The sequence below is a fragment of the Gymnoscopelus microlampas genome, assembly GCF_963454915.1.
Source record: "Gymnoscopelus microlampas genome assembly, chromosome: 21".
NCBI classification, from domain to species: Eukaryota; Metazoa; Chordata; class Actinopteri; order Myctophiformes; family Myctophidae; genus Gymnoscopelus; species Gymnoscopelus microlampas.
Window position 1 is genome coordinate 7878696 of NC_139958.1, and position 22911 is coordinate 7901606.

The 22911-nt window shown below is 41.7% G+C and overlaps 1 protein-coding gene across 2 annotated transcripts in view; it reads right to left on the reverse strand.

Annotated features, from left to right (window-relative positions):
* Positions 1–22280, reverse strand: part of LOC311038211 (uncharacterized protein) — a 34936-nt gene extending 12656 nt beyond the window's left edge. For both annotated transcript variants that reach the window (XM_084047591.1, XM_084047590.1), the window contains exons 1-20: positions 22189–22280; positions 18546–18961; positions 17219–17481; positions 15730–16100; positions 13268–13380; positions 12792–12866; positions 11902–12066; positions 10931–11064; positions 10461–10555; positions 10270–10324; positions 9044–9196; positions 7995–8252; positions 6295–6358; positions 6018–6195; positions 5069–5184; positions 4729–4949; positions 3674–3822; positions 1512–1643; positions 440–476; positions 221–334 (exon numbers count right to left, since the gene is read on the reverse strand). In XM_084047591.1, coding sequence (XP_083903717.1) covers positions 221–334; positions 440–476; positions 1512–1643; positions 3674–3822; positions 4729–4949; positions 5069–5184; positions 6018–6195; positions 6295–6358; positions 7995–8252; positions 9044–9196; positions 10270–10324; positions 10461–10555; positions 10931–11064; positions 11902–12066; positions 12792–12866; positions 13268–13380; positions 15730–16100; positions 17219–17481; positions 18546–18955 — 3103 coding nt within the window. In that variant the 5' untranslated portion in view covers positions 18956–18961; positions 22189–22280. The remainder of the gene's footprint in view (positions 1–220; positions 335–439; positions 477–1511; positions 1644–3673; positions 3823–4728; positions 4950–5068; positions 5185–6017; positions 6196–6294; positions 6359–7994; positions 8253–9043; positions 9197–10269; positions 10325–10460; positions 10556–10930; positions 11065–11901; positions 12067–12791; positions 12867–13267; positions 13381–15729; positions 16101–17218; positions 17482–18545; positions 18962–22188) is intronic.
* Positions 22281–22911: the final 631 nt, after the last annotated feature.

Sequence of the window (22911 nt, forward strand, 5' to 3'; positions counted from 1 at the left end):
GGGGTCCCTGGTACAAAATATTTTGATGGGGGTCCGCGGCCAAATACATATAATTTTGGGGGTCCTTGACATGAAAAAGATTGAGCACCACTGATATAGAAACATACTTTTTTCAGAAAACTGTTGGGATTTAGGAGACATGTAGAATCGCCTTCAGGTATCAATGGGTTAAAACACAAAGTTGAATACAAGAATTGTCTTAGTAGCTGCCGTCTCTAACCTGCTGTATGACTTTGCGGTGAAGCAGGAGTCTGTGCCAGCTGAGAGTGATGAGCAACAGCGCCGATGGTCAGCAGCGTTTGAGCCGCCTCATTATAGCTCTCATCCGAGGAAACTAAAACATTATAAAAGAGAGCGAAAAGAAAAATAAAGTCCTTTGATATTCTGACACAAAGCTGTGAAAATGTCTGGAGTACTCAGGATTATTGTCCTACATTACCTTCCACATGGTCCGACGACATGAAGTCAATCACATCCTGAAAGGCAAACAAATTACACATCATTAACCCATTTAAGACTACAAAATGTCTTCTAAATCCTAACATTTTCTTTTTTTTAACTATGTTTCTATATCAGTGGTTCTCAGACTTTTTCCATCTGAAGGACCCCCAAAATGATATGTATTTGGCCGCCGACCCCCATCTCAAAATGTTTTGTTCCAGGGACCCCCAGAAGCAAAGATTTGAGTTACATATGTTCGCTTTGAAAAATATATATTCAAAGATTTGCACGAATTTTCACGATTGTTTTTTTTTTTTTTTCAGATCTACAAGCTTTTAGATCTCCACTAGGGTTGGGATCCTTTAGGATTTTAATGGTTCCTTCTAAACGGGTTCACATTAACGATTCCTAAGGGGGGTTCCAAATGGACACTTACAGGTCTGTAAAAATGGACCCTTATGGGTTACATTTGTACACTCTCAGAGTTATGGATGGTGGTCCCTGAAATTACAAAGTCTGAGAACCATCAGTATTGTAAGTGTATATAAGATGTTAAGTCCACTACCAGCTTTGACAGCGTGATAAACCGGTTCCAGAAACGGTTCAAAAATGTTATGGAACCGGTTTGATCCTCCACTTCCGGATCCCAAAACTACTTTACACTACATTTAAGTGGATTTCGGTTAACTAGGTCATTGGTTCTCAAAGTGGGGTCCGGGGACCCCCAGGGGTACTTGAGGGGGTTCCCCAGCAAAATGTGTCAATATAGCATCACAATAGTTTTAACCTTTTATACTTTGGCTATTCAAAAATAGCCGATATACAAGCTCATAGCGCGGCACCGAGTGCCGTGCTATGAGCTTGTAGATCTGCTATTTTTGAAAAATCTTGAAGATCCGTGCAAATCTTTGAATTTATTTCTTTTAAAGGGAACATTTTAACACAAATCTTTACTTCCGGGAGTCCCTGGCACAACATGTTTTCAGATGGGGGGTACGCGGCCAAATATATATCAATTTGGGGGTCCCTGGCATGAAAAAGTTTGAGAAGCACTGAACTAGGTCACTTACAACCAGGAGGTCCAACTGGTGGTCACAGGGGACTGTGCCCGCGTTGTCTCGTGCCCGCTCACACGAGGCATCAGAACAGAGTGCACCCTGGGAGATGCCCAGCACATCGGGCACATTGACTGAGATATCAAGCTGTGTGTGGAGGAACAGAGAGAGCAGGGGGTGGAGGAGATGGAGCGTTTAAACCATGCATCAACAAAACCAAAAACACAAAATACTGGATGACTTATGGGGGAAATCATAAATAATACGTAAACATTAGGGCTGGGCAATACATCGATATTGTGATATGAGACCAGTGTTGATTTTGTCAGCAAATTTTGATTTAGTTTTAGTCATAGTCTTTTGAATAAAATTCCATTTAGTTTTAGTCATATTTTCTGAAATGTTTTAGTTTTTGTCTAGTTTTAGTCGACTAAATATCATAAAATTATAGTCGACTAAATTTACAGTTGATTTAGTCGACTAAAATGTATTTTGGCGGTGCCTTGATGGCGTCGTAATGGCTGATTTTACACTTGGTTGCATGCTGAAAATAGCAGATCTACAAGCTTGTGAGTTTGTAGATCGGCTATTTTCAGCATGCAACACCCGAGTGCAACCAAATATAAAATTACTTCCCTCACTAACATTTTAGTCTACTTTTTATTTGTTGACGAAATTGTCAATATATTTAGTCTTAGTTTTAATCGTCAAAGCTTAGTTTTATTTAGTTTTTATTTAGTTTTCGTCAGTGAAAAAAGGTAGTCGACGAGCATTTTTCGTCATAGTTTTAGTCGACGAAATCAACACTGTATGAGACTAGATATCGTCTGTGATTTTGGATATCGTAATATTGTGATATACTGTATAGATATCGTCGGTGATTTTGAATATCGTAATATTGTGATATACTGTATGCACACACAAGTGATGTCTTTATCTGGATGTAATCACTCAACAGCCTGTCACAAATACTGACAATAGCCGATCTACAAGCTCACATTGTGAGCTATCTACAATATCATTGCCACAATAACAATATTTAGGTATATAGGCTCTCTGCGTGACTGTAGTACAGGGCTTCCAGAAGGTGGCATACCTTTCTTTTCTCTGTTCCAGTCCAGCAACTATGGCTTCATTTGATTGGCTCCGCAGCAGATTTGAACCGGAAAAACACGCAAAAGGTGTCATTATGCATTTCCGGGTTCAAATCTACTGCTGAGCCAATTAAAACAAAGCTATGGGAAAATGAACTGGAACAGGAAACGGACATGTCACCCTCTGGAAACCCGGGACTACAGTTATGCACAAAGCCTATTTTTTGTCCAAAATATAGTGACGTTTGATTTTTTTCATATCGCCAGACACTAATAAACATTGTGGACAGGTAATGGTGTCAGGAATGGAGAACAGAAAGAAAGACACAAACATAAAATGCAGCTCATGGAGTGAATGTGTAGCCTGGTAAACCCTCCCTCCGGAAATCTCATTTCCATTTGATTCCAGGAGTGAGTCTGGCCTGATTGCCCATTGTGGGAGTTTCTAGTGGAATTACCAACTAACCGATCCTATCAGCGTCGTCGCTCATCGCTCTGTGATTGACAGCGACAGTTGGCCAATCAGGTGGCGAGTACGAGTGAGCCCAAATGGGACCGAGTGCAGCCGACAAAAATGGAACGATCCGCCATTGTTTCTGTGGCCAGTTACACTTTTTACTTTCGTTTTTAAAACGCTCTCAAACTTCTTTTTTGAGGCACGGAATTTACTTTTAAGATATCGTTTGGATAGAATTTAGTTGTTTAACTTCATATATGTGGTCAATTAATCATGACAGAGCCTATTTAAAAATACAAATTTAGAGAACCGGGAGGGGCGGGCAGTGCCACGCATTTATCCGAATAAGGCAACCTATTTTGGGCATGGCCGTCTCAAAAGTCCCGTTGCGTCACATTAGTCTGGAGGTCTGCTGATTGGCTGGAGGGGAACAACGATCATTGGCTGAAGGGGTTGTCTGTCAACGGTATTACTCCCGCCCAACTCCAGCCCACAGCCAATATTGCAGAATGGGCGATCAGGCCAGACTCACTCCTGGAATCAAATGGAAATGAGATTTCCGGAGGGAGGGTTTACCAGGCTAGTGAATGTGTGTCATAAACATAAAGCGGATGAGTGTCTCGTACCTCTTCCATGGTCTCTTCCACCACTGAGACCACAGGCTGTGGGGAGCGTAGGCCGACTGGCACAAACACAGGAGCACTGCTGTCCTCATGAGGGCTGGAGGAATGATGCTGCTGGTCCATTTCTTCTGGTTCACTCAGGCCGTGGTGGTCTAGGGATGGACGCATTAAATCGGTCATCACATCAATATCGGCCTTAACCCATTAAGACCTGAAGCCGATTCTATATGTCTCCTAAATCCCAACAATATTCTGAAAAACGTATGTTTCTATATCAGTGGTGCTCAATCTTTTTCATGTCAAGGACCACCAAAATGATATGTATTTGGCCGCGGACCCCCATCTCAAAATATTTTGTTCCAGGGACCCCCAGAGGCAACGATTTGAGTTAAAAATGTTCGCTTAAAAAAAAAATATATATATTCAAACATTTGCACACATTTTCACGATTTCTCAAAAATAGCAGATCTACAAGCTCGTAGCGCGCGCTATGAGCTTGTAGATCTGCTATTTTTGAATAGCCCAAAGTGTAAAATAATGCTTTTTAGCTCAAATCTAAAAATGACACAGTTCCAGGTCTCAATGGGTTAAAAATGCAATATCGGTATCGAACCAATATCAAAATAATATATCGGTTTTAGACAATATGCCAATATTGCATTTCATAATATATACGTGCATGTTTGAATGTGACGCTGAAAAAGCCTTTTGTGAAGATGAAGGCTTGAAGATTCAATCAGTGTTTCACTGATCGATCAGCTTCACTGGGTAAGCTTTCAAAAGGGTCAACGAGTTGGAAGAATGTTACGTGAAAAAAAATACTACATTTAAGTTGAACTATTATGTGCATCATCAGGCCTAATAAATCAGGTAATAAGAATGCACAGTTTTTTTAAAAGTCTGCATCTACACCCAGAATCAAAGTTAATCTATAACAGGTATAGGCTAAACCCTTCTGGAAACCATACTGTTATCGCAATATCAGTATCGGCCTATTTGACCATGAAATTAATCGGTGATTGGATATTGGCCAAAATGTCAATATTGTGCATCCCTACCGTTGTCCTCGTCGTCACTGCCCTCGGATTGAGACGCCCTAAGGGTCACCAACTGTGGCTTCTTGGGTCGTGACTTGGCCTTGGACGGTGCAGCCTTCTTGACGAGGCGCTTTGGCTTCTTGGAGGCAGACTCGGGGTTCGGCTCGTCAGATGCGGAAGAAAGTGCATCCTCTTTGGCTGAATAGCTCAGGTGCTGGACAGGTTTGGGCAGTCTCCCGTACCTAGGTAAAACACGCAAATTGGCAATTATACTGTGGGGCTGTTCTTTTACAAGTGTGATTTGTGGCCTTTCTTTTCGATTCTGGAAACAGGTATGTGCGTAGATAGGAGATGTTTGTACCTTGTAGGTTTGGGAGGTGAAACGGTGGAATCTTCTTCTTCTTCACCTTCGCAGGAACTGCCCTTGTCCTGTTTGTGCTCTTCCGTTGGCCTTAAAGGTGACGATTCTTCATCAACCTACATGGGCGACCTTCAGTAAGACTATGCCACTCTTTGCATCAGCAATTGCTTGACCATATTTACGTGGCGGCCATTTTGGTCTTACATCATATATGCATGCATGCATACATACATACATACAGTGGTGGAAAGTAACTAAGTACCTTTACTTAAGTACTGTACTTAAGTACAATTTTGAGGTATCTGTACTTTACTTTTTCCAATTTCCAATACAATTACTTCTACTCCACTACATCTCAGAGGCAAATATTGTACTTTTACTCCACTACAATTATTTGAAAACTTTAGTTACTAGTTGCTATTCAGATATAAATGTTTACATTATAAAACATACATTAACCACTTTAACCTTATTTTATACATAGGCTATTTGAAAATAGCCTATCTACAAGCTCACAACGCGTCGCATCGCGACGTGTTGTGAGCTTGTAGATCTGCTATTTTCAAATATTTAGTACTTTTACTTTTGGTACTTTAAGTACATTTTGATGCCAATACTTTTGTACTTTTACTGAAGTAAATTTTAATTACGGACTTTTACTTGTAACGGAGTACTTCTACATTGTAGTATTGGTACTTTTACTTAAGTAAAGAACTTGAGTACTTTTTCCATCACTGCATACATACTTATTTATTTATACACACACACACACACACACACACACACACACACACACACACACACACACACACACACACACACACACACACACACACACACACACACACACACACACACACACACACACACACACACACACACACACACACACACACACACACACACACACACACACGTGAATATGGCCCATTGGATTTTCAATTGTCACCTTGTCATCAGCCGAGCTCTTTCCTCCTGCAGCCGGGTCCTTGGTAGAAGGCGTCGGCCCTTTCTTACCCCACTTACGGCCCAGCGGTACGAGTGGCTTTGGCGCTCTGCCGCGCAAGAGTTGCGCCGGTTTGATTACAGCGCCCTTGGCGGCCGTCACAGATTCGGTCTTACCAGAACTACATGTACATGGGATAATGTATTTTGTAAAAAAATGGTGCTGCCAAAGCAAGTTGAAAGTATGAGTTCATCATGTTTTCAAAGTGTAGGTACATTACCTGTCCATAGCTGACTGTTCCTCGGGCAGAGCTGCATCCCCGGCTTCAGGCAGACATGCCTCAACTGAATGTACAAAACAAAAAAAAACTCAATGACTGAAGCCCAATGCTGAACTGATTTTAAGCTGTAGTCCCCAGTGGTTCCCAAACGTTTTATGATGGCCCCCCCCCTTGACCAATGAAAGAAATATGATCCCCATGTAGAAAGATTGAGACGCTACAAGACACACAACACACATGACCAACTCCAAACATTCAACATTTAATAGCCTAAACAAGACAATCAGCACATATCGTTGCATTTGTTTTTCCTTCAATGCTTTTTTTTAAACACACTTGAACATAACTTATTTCATCTTTGTACTATTAATTCTAGCAAACACAGACAGCTCATAGCATTCAAATATTTTCTACATAATTATTTGAACATGTTAACATAACTTGCGTTTAAACTGTAGCTTGTATTTTTCTCAAAATGCAATTCAGATATGAATTTTAAAAAAACAATCAACTGCAGCATATATTTTTTAACATTTGAAACTTTTCCTTTCAACATTTTACTTCTTTCTTTAATCAAAAACATTTAGTTTTTAAATCACTTTTGCACTATTTTCTTTTTGTCTTTTCTTTTTTCAACCCCCCCTTGCAGTACCTTTAAGCCCCACTAGAGAGGGCTAAAGGTCTACAAGCCCAGGCAGCGGGCCATTCTTTGAAAGAATGCTCTGGCACGGGCCAGGCTTGGTCTCATCACAATTTGTCAACCATCGCAGTGAGTTGAACCTGCTCTCCTTTCACTGACAATAAAAGGGAGAGGAGACGAGTCTGTGTTACGTTATAATAAGGAGGCTCCTTAACGTCTGACAGCCTGACAATGTTTTTGTTGGACAAGGGGACGCACACAGAGCTCCTGAAGCAAAATAAACAGTGCATGAGGCTCATATAAAGGCTCATTAAAGTATCCCATGCCTACATAGTTAAATGGCTGTTTATGTTTTGGGTGATATAACGTTTGAAAGATCATTCTTAACAGTTCACAAAACATCAGAACAAATAAAGCAAGATGGATCATAATACTTTAATTACTTGGTGCTGGATCATGTTTATTCTTTATGGCATGCTCTCTGTTTCTATGCATTCTTCTTATGCAATGCAGCTTGTTGACATTTATCATTTGCGGCTGGATCAAGTTAACTTTAGCCTATTCTCAACTCCATGACATGACATGCTGCTGAATTATGTGTCTCTGTACATGGTAACTGACAGTCGGTTAGGAACGCGGTAGCCCATTAATAGGCCATGTGAGCATTTTTTGTTGGTGGCACGTGTAGTTATGTTTAACAAAACTACAGCGGGACACGTGTGTTCCGTGTTTGCATGCGTCAGCGCGAGTGAGTACATCACCGAAAGTGCACATCAGAGAAAGATTAGGTTCATATAGATGGCTTCGGGTCGGGCTAATAAATTGCAGACCCTCGTCGGGCTGGTGCCAAGCCAGGCCGGGCCGGGTTCAAATGCCACGGGCCAGGGCCGTGTTTGTGTGTGACATCATGGGTGCCACTCACTCAAATGAGTGCACGGCAACGAGTGCCGGCCAAAATACATAGCAATTTGGGGGTCCTTGACACGAAAAAGTTTTAGAACCACTGCTTGTAGTCAATAATGACATTGTGAAAAGGAAAGGAACTGTGGAACTCCTGTACCTTGCTCATTGGTTTGTTCTTCGTCTTTTTTGTTCTTCTTCTTTTTCTTCTTCTTCTCGCTGGGTTTCTCAGTCGACTCGTCGTCGTCGTCCTTCTTCTTGCGTTTCCTTTTCTTCTGCGGGGAAGCAGGAGTCCCTCTCTCGTTAGACACGTCCTCGTTCTCCTTCTCTCCCTCCACCTCCTCCATGTCAGCTACTCCATTCTCCTCTTCCTCCTCCTCCTCCTCTACATCACTCAGTTTCTTCTCTGCCTTCTTTCCTGGAAGCACAAGGTACATAGATAGATGCACGGAAGGATTATATTGTTGCCGTCAGGCAGAAACCTTGTATTTCCATATTTAAACTTGGGTTTATGCAGTATTTTGCTCCAACTCAAGGGAAAACATAAATCTGAGCACCAACCTAACTGAATTAACCCATTATTAAGACCTGAAGCTGATTCTACATGTCTCCTAAATCCCAACAGTATTCTGAAAAAAACTTATGTTTCTATATCAGTGGTGCTCAATCTTTTTCATGTCAAGAACCCCCAACAATTATATGTATTTGGCCGCGGACCCCCCATCTCAAAATATTGTGTTCCAGGGACCCCCCAGAAGCAAAGATTTGAGTTAAAAATGTTCACTTAAAAATATATATCAGAATCAGAATCAGTTTTATATATATTCAAAGATTTGCACACATTTTCACGATTTTTCAAAAATAGCAGATCTACAAGCTCATAGCGTATTTGAGGGGGGGTTTAAGTTATTAGTAATTCATCATGTAATGGCGCTAAAATCCAGAGAAATTGGTCTGTAGAGGGTTAATTATGTAAAACAGTCCCGTCTGTAAAAATGTTAACATTATATACAAGCTCACAGCGCGGCACTCGGTGCCGTGCTATGAGCTTGTATATCTGCTATTTTTGAATAGCCCAAAGTGTAAAATAATGCTTCTTAGCTCAAATCTAAAAATGACACAGTTCCAGGTCTTAATGGGTTAATTAAATCCAAACCATTTTACACCTGGTCTTATTGAACTGTCATGATGTTCAACTGGCTTCGTTACCTTTTGTCTTCCTGCTGCGTTTCCTCGTCTTCTTTTCCTCGCTGGGCGGCTTGGTCTTCTTCTCCCTGGACTTGGGTTTCTTGCATTTCTGCACTTCGAGGATCTTGTCTAGCAGCTTGGAGAAGAACTCTATATCCAGCTTACGCCTCTCTTCTACAGGAAACGTAACAAGTTAGATCGGCTCTGTTGTATAAGGCAGTGGTTCTCTACCTTTTCAGGCCGTGACCCCCCAAAATAATCACATTTGAACTGGAGACCCCCCACAAAATAATCACATTTGAACTGGAGACCCCCCCACAAAATAATCACATTTGAACTGGGGACCGCCTAAAATAATATTTGAACTGGTGTCCCCCCACCCTGACAAGCACTTAGAACTGTAGGACTTGAGGCATTACATTTAGTTAGACTGAGTTGCACAGATAAGAATGGTGAAAATAGCTTGATCTACAAGCTCACAATGCCTCTTTCTTATAGTATTTGACAATTTGGCCAATGTTTGACTAGTTTTTATAGTATAGTTTGTTGATTACTTTTAACACAGCAATGGTCTTTTTTTGTTTGTTTTAACACATTGACTGCCAAGATCGAGTTAACTCGATTTTAGCAAAAAAAATAAAATTATTATTATTTATTTATTTTTTACCCAAAGACCAAGGAGATATGAATTTTCGAAGATCTTTACTCTCATCCACTTCCTTGTTAACTTAAAACTTTAAAATGTTGTATCTCGGATCCTGAGTACTTTTTTTTTTTTCATTGAAAAATCTCTGGCATGAATAACAATAGGCAGTGAAAATATCAATGTGTTAAAAGTCCCACAGGTTGAGAACCACTGATATAAGGCAGTGCTTCCAAAACTTTTATCCATGGAGGCTCCCCTTCTTACATCTGACAAGAGCTGAGACCTCCCACACATGCACACACACAAAAACACACTACGGTATATGGTTCTCGTACAACAAATAGCGAAAATAGCCGATCCACAAGTAAAACGCATCGTGAGCTTGAAAATAGGGATGCCATGTTGAAAGTGGATCCCAGGTTGGGAAACAGTGGCATAAGGTTCAATATTTGCCCATTTTATCTCTAAAGCGGAATTAAAACAACAATTGTTTGAAGTTGCACACGCAGACATACAACAATCGCTGCCAGAACAGAACACTGCACGACAACAAAGCGAGATAAAAGTTGCTAAAGCAACTATCTGCAATTAAAATACTTACTGAAAGCCTTGTCAATCCTCCAGGAATTGTCTCGTTCCTCTCTCTTGAACTTGTGCTGCAAGGTTAAAAAAACGCAATGAATGCGATGTTACGTAAGAATGTGTGCCGATATATATTCAGTGCAGTCGTCTTGTAGACACTTTATAACAATGTTAAATACGTTTATAGCATTTGTTCAGATCTCCACTGACCTTTATCTGTGATCGAGCTCTGTGAGGAAACAACTGGCAAATCATGGAGAAGTCTGTCCCCACCATGCTGATAGCCAGGAAGAACATTTCTGTCTCTGATGGAAGGAAAATAAATGGTATAAGTAAAAGACTGGTGTGTGGATTTATTGTCTTGGCTTTTTTAAATGCAATAGGACCGCAACACTATCCCTATTTTGGGCATTTTATTAAAGACAAATGTACAAAAAAAAAACAGATCTACAAGCTCACAACTTGACGGATCGGAACACACTGTGAGCTTGTAGATCAGCAATGTTTTTGCATGACACCGTTGTACAACTTGTTCTTCACATTTATATGAGAAAAACCCAAATAATAACTAGAATTTTAATAATCATCAAGAAAATAATGGTCAGTTGCACCCTTAAGAGCAGCAAAAATGTGCATCTATAAGCATTCTAGTCCAATCAGCGTGGCTGTATGAGACTGACCTTCAGTGGTCCAGGGTTTAGTGTAGTTCCCTTTCCTGAAGCTGGAGTAAGTGGTGGTGGAGCCACGTTCGAAGATGGGGTCTGTGCCGTCCGCTGGGTTCGGTCCTTTCGCCCTCTTGACCTCCACTGTCAAGCTGAGACACAAGTTTGACAAAAAGCGTGACTAACAGGGTTCTCAAACATTTTCCAAAACATTTGATTAATTCCAAACCTTTTCCAGGCCTGGAAAACCAAATGTCAAAATATCTCCATGAATTTCATGACCGTGGGAACCCTTGACTAAACAAGCCCTTGTATGCGACATCTGCTTCCCCTCATCCTCTCACAATACAGATACAAATACCTGGCATTGACTGCTTCAGACAGCAGTCTATAAACGGTCAGACCCTTACGGGTCCATTTGGTTGTACACTCTCACGGCTCTTTTCCACAACAACTGTGTCATCATGCTGTGTAACATATTTCTGGATTTGTTTTGGATTCAGGGTTGTGGATTTGTTTCCATACACAACGGCTTGGTTTCAGAAAAGACATACTGTGGGTCCTGCTCAGGAGGTGGTACTAACCCTGAACTTGTAATTTTTGTATTATGTTTGCCAGACCCAAGGGGTCGGGCTTACATGAGGCTTTGTATCTGTTTTGTCCATACATGGTATGTCACTTTGTCCCCCGGCCCCAGCCAAAAAAAGTCTGTCCCCCTTTCGTCATAGAAGGGACATAGAAGGGACACACGTCATGCGAAGCCCGGCCATTCAGATTTCAACCACTAGGGGTCTGGCAGTACCAGGTCTCCTGGTTCTAGTTTTATTTACACGCTCTTACTTCAGCTATTTTCAAATAGACAATATATAGGTTTAAAGTGGTTAAACAGATCATGCTATATTTAACTCATTGTGCTGGGGACCCGCCATGGACCAGTGTGAGAACCAGTGTTCTACTGTACTATAATCAATGATTTTTAGGTCACTGACCTCTCCTCGTCGATAATCAGGGTGCCATCCTCGGCCACTTTCACCCTGGGGACCATCAGCTGGTCGTCATCGGCTTCAACGTCCTCAGGCTCTTCCTGCTCGTCATCTCCGTCGTCGTCCACCTGGCGAGAAGACGGCGCTGGGCTCGGGGCCCTCTCGGGTGACCTGTGGAATTCATGAGAATTTTGCTGATAAATGAACCATATCCTGTTGACTAAAGCATGAGCTCTAGTCAACAAAGTAAATAGTCACGTGCTATAAATCGAGTGCAGAGAGAACAATGCAGTGCCTCAAATAAACTAGGGATACCAGGGAAACCAATGAACCTGGCATCTGTCTAAATTACATGCCATCTAATAACATTCTGTCCATTTGGGGTTAACCCATTGAGACCTGAAGCCGATTCTAGTCTCCTAAATCCCAACAGTTTTCTGAAAAACGTTTGTTTCTATATCAGTGGTGCTCAATCTTTTTCATGTCAAGGACCCCCAAAATGATATGTATTTGGCCGCGGACCCCCATCAAAATATTTTGTTCCAGGGACCCCCCAGAAGCAACGATTTGAGTTAAAAATGTTCGCTTTAAAAATATATATATTCAAAGATTTGTACATATTTTCACAAATTTTCAAAAATAGCAGATATACAAGCTCATAGCGCGGCACTCGGTGCCGCGCTATGAGCTTGTATATCTGCTATTTTTGAATAGCCCAAGTGTAAAATAATGCTTTTTAGCTCAAATCTAAAAATGACACAGTTCCAGGTCTTAATGGGTTACGCAATATAGTGGCAAACAAGAATATATTTACAAAACAAAAGACAAAGTACATCATAAGTATGTTTCAATTATTGAGCTTCAACATAAAAATCAAAGAAAACTGAGAGTCTTACGGTTGTCTAGCTGGAGGAGAAGGTGGGACCACAATCTCATTCTCATTCTTCGGCTGTGAATCTGCTAAATAAGAGCTGGAGATAGAAAGAAAGAAAGAGAAAATAATTAGAGAAAATAAAGACAGTGATAATCAATGTTAACCCATTCAATCCGGAACGCACCTCTGTCACTTTAGTCTTAATGTCTTTGGCTATTCAAAAATAGCAGATATACAACCCACAGATAAATACTGTGAAAATTGCAGATCTACAAGCTCATAACGCCTCGCAACGTGAACTTGTAGATCGTCTCTTTTCAAAAATGTTGCCTCTTTCTTATATTATTTGACAATTTGGCAAATGTTTGACCACTTTGTATAGTATAGTTTGTTGATTACTTTTAATGCAGAATGTCCCCACAAAATCATGGGGGTCCCAACCCCCAGGGGGTCCCAACCCCCAGGGGGTTTAGAACCACCACCACAGTGGACACTTACCTCATGGGGTTAGAGACGGGTAAATAATAGATGAGGTCTCTCATGGTCATCTTGGCAGGATCCGGGGTATATTCCTTTACGCGAGCTTTAGACGTTGTGTTTTTCATGTTTTTCTACAAAATCAAGGAATGAAACACAATTCAAGACGATACATACAAGATGACAGTTCATTTAGATGATACAATGACAGTAAAATAATGTAATTAATCCATTCAATCTGGGAACGCATACTGTGTCATTTTTAGCTATAACCATTATTTCATACTTTGGGCTATTCAAAAATAGCAGATGTACAAGCTCATAGCACGGCGACGAGTGCCGCGCTATGAGCTAGTAGTTCTGCAATTTCTTTAGAAAATGTGTCTGTCATGGCTGTCATTGATTGATTGATTGACATTTTTATTAGGCAAAAGAATGTAAAACAACACAGTTACATTTATAATGCTTTTGTCTAAAAGGTCGGGCCAAAAAAGTCCTTGCGGGCTTGTTTCCGTTGGGGTCCTTGAATTAATTTCATAGACATATATAGTAGCAACCAAACAGTTCAAAATCAACATAAGAACACAGAGGAAAAAATATATACCATTATGTACAAAAAAGGCATGAGAAAATAAAAAAATCACACCTGTGTGAAGGTAGCGGCGCCTTTGATATATTTTGTCATAGATATGTGTTTCTACTAGAGAAACAATATTAAAAGGCTTCCAGTGGCACTAAATAGTGCCATTGGAAGCGAATCACCAAATGCATTCCAAGGTAAGTGGCAAAGACTGATCTGTCATAGCTGATAGAGTGGGTACCTAAAAAATAAACTTTAGGTACCCACTCTATCAGCTTTTATCTTCGTAGCTTTTTGTAGCAGATATACAAACTTCGCGCTCTATACCTTTAGCTATAGAGCGGATATTAGCCCTCTATACCTGGCTTTTGCGTCAACGTTCTGATTGGTCAGGCTCGCCAAGGTTCTGATTGGTCAGGTCCGTCAACGTTCTGATTGGTCAGGTCCGTCAACGTTCTGATTGGTCACTATTCATGACATCACTATGTTACTATTCATGACATCACTATGATGTCATGAATAGTGACCAATCAGAACGTTGACGGACCTGACCAATCAGAACGTTGACGGACCTGACCAATCAGAACCTTGGCGAGCCTGACCAATCAGAACGTTGACGGACCTGACCAATCAGAACCTTGGCGAGCCTGACCAATCAGAACGTTGACGGACCTGACCAATCAGAACCTTGGCGAGCCTGACCAATCAGAACGTTGACGGACCTGACCAATCAGAACCTTGGCGAGCCTGACCAATCAGAACGTTGACGGACCTGACCAATCAGAACCTTGGCGAGCCTGACCAATCAGAACGTTGACGCAAAAGCCAGGTATAGAGGGCTAATAGCGCCGCTAAAAATATATACAAAAAAAGCATTAGAAAATAAAATAAAAAGTATGTACCAAAAAAAAGGGGAGGGGGGGTCGTCTGTCTACAGGGAAACTGGTACTAGCTCCTCTTTAGGCCTCCAGAAAGATGAGTTTTTAGGGCTGTTTTGAATGAGCCCAGCGAACTGCATTTTTTGAGGGATGGGGTTAGACTATTCCATACCTTGGTGGTTGTGTTATAGAAGGAGAATTTGCCCATGTTTGTTTTATGGGTGGGTGTTACCAGATTGTTGTTTACGCTCCCTCTAGTTTTGTGACTGTGGGTGTCACTAACTTTTTCGAGGTACTTATACAGATATGCGGGTATCGGGGGCATTTCGGGCAAATCTCTGCATTTACAATTTTGAAGACACGTCATGTTGGATACAGCACAAAATCAAGCAGCACAGATTGATATGAGCAGGTGCTCTGAGTCTTTAATTTGACAGCGGTCTGTTATAGAGCTCATCGGTCATTATTATCAAGAAATAACACACCGCAGAATTCAGGGACTGACATATCAGAATCAAGCATTCAACCAAGCCGTGTAATAAATACCTTGAATGCACCATTTACCATTATTAAAACCCTTTAAGACCTGGAACTGTGTCATTTTTAGATTTGAGCTAAAAAGCATTATTTTACACTTTGGGCTATTCAAAAATAGCAGATCTACAAGCTCGTAGCGCGGCACCGAGTGCCGCGCTACGAGCTTGTAGATCTGCTATTTTTGAAAATTCGTGAAAATGTGTGCAAATCCTTGAGTATATATATTTTTAAAGCGAACATTTTTAACTAAAATCTTTGCTTCTGGGGGGGTCCCTGGAGCAAAATATTTTGATGGGGGTCCACGGCCAAATACATATCATTTTGGGGGTCCTTGACATGAAAAAGATTGAGCACCACTGATATAGAAACAAATGTTTTTTCAGAATAGTGTTGAGATTTTAGGAGACATGTAGAATCGGCTTCAGGTCTCAATGGGTTAAATTAACTATTTGACAAAAAGAATGTTTGACAAAAATGATATATATTACCTTAACCTTATCCTTGTTGATCTCCTTTTTGAGCAGTTCTCTGAGTTTGCGGGCCTTTGCCAACCTCTGCAGGTCTGACGAGTCGTTCAGGAGTCTACTTAAGGTGAACTGTGCTGGCGGCGGAGGCAGTCCGCCTTTAGCGGATCTCGACACCAGGGTCTTGGCCCTCTCCGACATCTCCATGGCCTCTTTGTCTGACGGACACGGTTTATCCGGTGGTTTGGGGGGAACGTCTTTGGCTTGACTGCTTGGCGAGAGTTCCAGCAGTTTGCTTTTGTCAAGCCAGGGCTCTTGGGCTCGTTCTGTTGAATCTTCGTCTTCTGCAGGAACTGCCATGGGTGTTGTGGGCCGTGTGTCTCCTCCAGATAGGCCTGTCGCGATCGGGACATTTTAAGTTGACGATTAATTGTCATAAACCCAAAACCCCCAAAAAAAACCTGCCACTGTGTGGGACTAAACACAAAAACAACATATCAATGTCACTAACAAGACACGCCACAACGTGCAGAATTACTACGCGCAGTCTGTAGGCCACTTCATACTGCTCAGCACACATCTGCCCCCTCGCAGCATAATTAATTGCGGCCAACACAAACTCACAACATTACAGTCGGCCATGTTGTTCCTTAGCGTCATCGCCGACCACCGCCCAACGAGACCCAAGTGAGGTCAGACAACACACTCAATATTTGGGCATAGCTCCATTGGGAACATCTCCTATTATGGCTTTATATATTATAGAGACCAACAAACACAAAGCACCGCGCAGCGGATAGGGGGGAGGGGCGCGCAGCGCCCCGACCCTCTAGTTTGTTACATTACAATTCCGTTTGCATTTTATGACGATTAACTTAACCCATTAAGTGTGTCATTTTTAGATTTGAGCTAAAAAGCATTATTTTACACTTTGGGCTGTTCAAAAATAGCAGATATACAAGCTCATAGCGCGGCACCGAGTGCCGCGCTACGAGCTTGTAGATCTGCTATTTTTGAAAAATCGTGAAAATGTGTGCAAATCTTTGAATATATATTGTTTTAGAAGCGAACATTTGTAACTCAAATCTTTGCTTCTGGGGGGTCCCTGGAGCAAAATATTTTGATGGGGGTCCGCGGCCAAATACATATAATTTTGGGGGTCCTTGACATGAAAAAGATTGAACACCACTGATATAGAAACATACGTTTTTCAGAATACTGTTGGGATTTAGGAGACATGTAGAATCGGCTTCAGGTCTCAATGGGTTAAATATACAACTATGATAATATGACTAATAATGACTCAATAATCAATAATCTTATACTTCCAAAGCTTTCTACGATAGCAAAAACATCAGCAAGTTCACACTCGCTCGACAAGCTTATCAATCTGAATTTCTTTTTGAAGGACACAAGTCCAACGATCATGCAACATCATTGCGATTAGTTCAGAAAAGTGCAAATAATTGCTATTATTATGTAAAAATACTATGTAATTGTTGCCATTGCCTACCCCCAGAGAGTGTCTGCTGCTGGCTTGGGGACGTGGTTCTCTGTGAGAGCGAAGCATCAGTTTGGCTGGAAGCGGTCACATCCTGGCTGTCTGCACTAGGTCCTTCTACCACAGGAGATTCCAGGACGACGGTCCTGACCGGAGACTTTGGGGCTCGAGCGCGGTTCAGGGCCGGAGCCACTTTGGGCTTGACGGCAAAACGCTTCCTCCTCTGGAGTGCAGCTGAGGAGGAGGTGCCTTCGCCACCTGCATCACTGGTATCCCTAAATGAGACAAGAAGACACAACAGGGATTAAAGCAAAACTCATGCCTGAAGATTTTTGTTAGAAAAGGTCCCAATGTGGGATTTGTGAAACTGCTTTAAAAAGGAGCCCCCACGCCCACTCTATAGCGCTGTGTTTCCTAAACAATTAGCACAAAGGTAGGTTAGGATGTTTAGGTATCATCATTCTAGACCCATGTTCTTGCTGTTCTACATACAGCTAACCAGGTGCTGAAATTGGGGATTGAGGCTTTAACTTTTGATTTGATGAAATATCCGAGACCATTGGGGTTTTCATGGAAGGTGCTTCTTAACATGTATTCTATTGCTAGTTTGACCCATTCTAATAATACTCTTCAATCTTATCAAAAATGTCTGATATCAGTTATGGTGACAGATAATCTCTCAAGAACAGATTCTGCTCTACGTTTGAATCTGTCGGTAGCTGTGTTGACAACCCGTGCGCATTGTTTTCAAGTGGGTGTGCTATCAGATCAGGAAGCAGGCCGCGCTTTACCCAATCAAATGTAGTGGGCGGGATTCACGTGTCCGTCGACCCTTCCCCCCTCGAAACTAACCAAAACTAATTTAACAATAGCGTCCGCGGAGCAGACAAAACCACGGAAAAATATTCACATTTTAACTTACTCTTTCATCATAGAAACAAGTGGGCTTATAACCAAAACGATCCATGTTCTCTGGGAGAAGTGGTGTTAGTGTTCCGTGTAGAAATGTTGTTAGTGGGAATGAAAACATAGTCGCACCACCCGGAAGTGGAGCGGTGAAGGCAGACCAAAACCCGGTTTAGATCTGGGTTCCCAGATTGGGTAACAGAGAACTTGAATCCATGCAAGACATTTAAAGTAAAAAGTCAATTGGTATGAGAGGACACTTGTGGCACAACACATTTATCTTTAGCTTGCAAAGCCTGAGCAAAACTTATAACAAGCTACACTACAAGCTCACAGCGCATCACAGCCTGACGCGTGGTGAGCTTGTAGATCAGCCATTTCCGGTTGTGCGACACCCTCGCTCGCAAACCAAGTACCGTTCGGCATTACTCACCTTGGAACAGTGCTTTTCTTTAAAGGAGACACAACAGCCACAGAATTGTCCTTGTTTGTTTCTGCCTGTGGCTCAACACACTGAGCCTCCTGGTTCAGCTGTGGCGTTTCCTGGGAAGTAGGCAGGGATCCAGGTGCATCCTGGGAAGAAGGCTGGGGTCCAGGTGCATCTTGGGACACAGGCTGGGGTCCAGGTGCATCTTGGGACACAGGCTGGGGTCCAGGTGCATCTTGGGACACAGGCTGGGGTCCAGGTGCATCTTGGGACACAGGCTGGGGTCCAGGTGCATCTTGGGACACAGGCTGGGGTCCAGGTGCATCTTGGGACACAGGCTGGGGTCCAGGTCTGCCTGCTGCGTTGGCATTCGGCCGGACGTTTGGCCGGACACTGATCCGAGATCTGCGAATCATTGTGACCTGAGAGAACAAGGCAATTTAATCCAAACGTTACTTCTCTCTGGACCATATATTGTATATAAAATGCTACTCAAAATGAAAGGGAAATGGTTGTCTAAGTCTAGGACCCGTACACAGTGGTGTTCGATAAGAACGTAACAGAGATGTCAACCCTGGTGATTGGGAAGGAGTAGTACGGATCTAAAGAGCCCAGTAGAATGCAGAGGTATTTGGGTTGTAAGGCCATAACACCCGATTCGTACTGATCTCCCACTGAACTCTGATCTGTATCGAAGAGTGAAGTCTTGAAGACAGTTGGAGATTCAGTGAAAACCCTGATTGCTTCTGCCCTCATGGCGTTTCATCATCATGATGATGTCAGCACCGTCTCCACCGGCTCCATATATGGAGCTCCAGATCCATATATCCATACGCCCAAATATGGAGTTGCTCATGATGTCAGGACAGCAGTGATGGCAACCATAGAAACGTACTGTAATGTACTACACAACCATGGCGCTCTACCAAACAAACCATACAACGTGAAAGCCTTCATTACAACTATATAATTTACAACAATTTAGGCATTTAGCAGACACTCTTATCAAGAGCAACTTACAATAAGCAAGATAAATCACACAGAATGCAGAGACAGTGTAGTGCCTCAGGAAACTAGGATCACAGGTAAACCAAGAACCTAGAATCAGTCTAAAAACAACAATATACTATCATAATTATAATTAATGGTACATTGAAAACTATAAGATACCAGATAAACAACGAACCTAGCATAACATGCCATCTAAATTGCATTCTTAATATTGTGGTCAAGACAAAACAAACCTAAGTAACAAAAACAAACGACCATGACCAAGACATGTCTGCATGGTAGCCATACAGTATCTTGGCCAGTTGCTAGCATCAATGGAGGCAGAAGGTGTCAGGAAGGGGTGAAGTGCGAAGGGAAGGGGTCTTCAACAGGGGGTCCGGGACCCCTAGGGGGTCCTCAGAGTTACTACAGGGGGTCCGCTAAATCTTTGTGTGATAGGATTTTTTATTTTACCTTAACCACTTGAACCCTAGCATCCCTTTTCTGAGGAGAACTTTGGCCAAAAATAGCTGATCTACAAGCTCGTAGAGCTTGTAGATCGGCTATTTTTGGCAAAGAGGTATAGGTGTAGAGGGGAAAAAAGAGCAGACCACGTAAACAAAAAAAATGTTGAATCTGAGACACAATTTTATACGATATAGAGGGGGTCCCTGCTTCATCTCTCTCTCAGCTAGGGGGTCCTTGGCCTGAAAACATTGACGACCCCCCTGTGCTAGGGGATGAGGTGGTGTCAGAACTCTGAAGAGGTGAGTCTTCACAACATGGCGGGAAATTGGGACCAAGTCTGCAGTTCTGACTGCAATGGGGATGGATGTCAGTTCTAGTTTCTAAAATTGCAGTCAGACGCCTGAATTAAAAACCCAAGCCTATCTGGGTAGGCTAATAGTTGGTCCATCTGTCAAACAGCCTGCCTGGTGAAGCCATTCACGCTCAAACTCAGTTAACCCATTAAGACCTGAAGCCGATTCTACATGTCTCCTAAATCTCAACAGTTTTCTGAAAAACGTATGTTTCTATATCAGTGGTGCTCAATCTTTTTCATGTCAAGGACCCCCAAAATTATATGCATTTGGCCGCGGACCCCCATCAAAATATTTTGTTCCAGGGACCCCCCAGAAGCGAAGATTTGAGTTAAAAATGTTCGCTTTAAAAATATATATATTCAAAGATTTGCACACATTTTTACGATTTTTCAAAAATAGCAGATCTACAAGCTCGTAGCGCGGCACTCGGTGCCGCGCTACGAGCTTGTATATCTGCTATTTTTGAATAGCCCAAAGTGTAAAATAATGCTTTTTAGCTCAAATCTAAAAATGACACAGTTCCAGGTCTTAATGGGTTAATTCTGACATCTTATGATCTTCATCACGAAACCACTTTCCTTTAAACGTCCATAAGCAGTGGTTCTCAAAGTGGGGTACAGAGAGACCCCCAGGGGTCCCTGGAGAGGTTCCAAGGGAAGGGGTCCCCAGCAAGGAGGACCCATGAATGTAACTCTGAGAGTGTACAAATGGAACCACCATTTGTTCACTGTCAGAGTTATTATGGGGGATAATGGAATAAAAAGTTTATTTTCGACTTTGAACAACTGGTTTAGGGAGGGGTCCCTCAACCATTTGCTAATCTACAGTGGTGTAAAAGTAACTAAGCACACGTACTCAAGTACACTTTTGAGGAATTTGTACTTTACTGGAGTGTTCCCATGTTGTCAATACTTTTACTTCTACATCCCAGAGGCAAATATTGTACTTTTTACTCCACTACAATTATTTGACAACATTATTTACTTATTACTTTGAAGATTGAAGTACATTGTGATGCAATGTACTTCAGGAGGCTGCAATTGAAAAATGGCCCCTGTCCAAGTCCTAACCCACCCCATGTCCTAACCTAACCTACCCCCCTACCCCCCCTCTCTTTCTTCTTTTGTACATATTTTTCACTCTTCATACCAGTAACCTGTAAACTGATTGTATGACATTCTATAGTAGTGTGTATATCTGTCTGTCTCTTATATGTCATCATGATTTGTGTGCGTGGGGAACTCATTTGAAACAAGCCCAGTGCTTTAATGAGTCTTCCAGTTTAGTAGACCTTGTATTGCGAATTTGTACTTCCATGTACTGTTATTCTCATGTCTTACTAAAAGTACATCAATCAATCAATCAATGCGAATACTTTTGTACTTTTACTCAAGTAAATGACACCGGACTCTTACTTGTAACAGAATAGTTCTACATTGTGGTATTATTGATCCTTTTACTTAAGTACAAAATGTGAGTACTTCTTCCACCACTGAGCTTATATATCTACGCCAATGACAGGGGTCACCATCTCGAACTGACGTTATTATGTGGAGTGGACGCCCTGGACAACCCAGAATAGAAATAACTTATATCACCATTTTTAATACAATAAAATATAGAATATATTTTTCACGAAATCAACAAAACCAAAAACAGAAAATTGGGGAAAGAATTGCTGTGTTTTGAATACGTTTCTCTTCCTGAGCAACGGTCGCTTTAGCCACAGGCGAAGAGTCGATAATGAACTGATTAACAGCTGATAATAAAGTAACAAAGGTTTAACTCTGTGTAACTCTGTCTTTTATACGTATGTGGTTCTGTTAATAACGTACCTGCAGAAGAACTGGCTCGTTTGATGAAGCAGGGAATCTAAAAAATACAATTAGTTCAAAGCCAAGCTGTTGTAGAGTCCATGCATACACTGGTCCGCCATGTTTTAACAATCTGACGCAAAGACATTCTCATTGGTCAAAACAAGGCATTGTGGGAGATGCAGTCTTTTCAGGCGCGAGGAGGACTTCCTGTTCATGTTGCTGTTTTGTTTACGTTCCGACTTTCTGCATCCGCGGCACCTGTAGAACGTTCCGGTTCTGTTTGACACGTTACTCTGCGCGGGCAGCGTTTATATTTAACTCAACTCAATCCAATCCAACTTTATTTATAGAGCACATTTAAAGTTTGGTGGAGTTTACCAAGTGATAATCAAAAGACACAATATAAGAACACAGAAACACAATCACAATAAAACAGGAATTAATACAAAAAAAAAGAATAAAAACATACAACTAAACTCATGAAAACAAACTGTGTGTGTGTGTGTGTGTGTGTGTGTGTGTGTGTGTGTGTGTGTGTGTGTGTGTGTGTGTGTGTGTGTGTGTAAATAATCTTAAACTGTTGTTGTGTCATTATGGTAATAGGTCTTCTATTCCACCCCTTATTCTAAATAAATACTTAATCTTCTCAAGGGTCCTTCTAATAATTACTTTAGTCAATTGTCTTTTCTTAAATTAAAGGGTTTCTTTTATCCCCAGATTATGATCTTGAATGTCACCTTA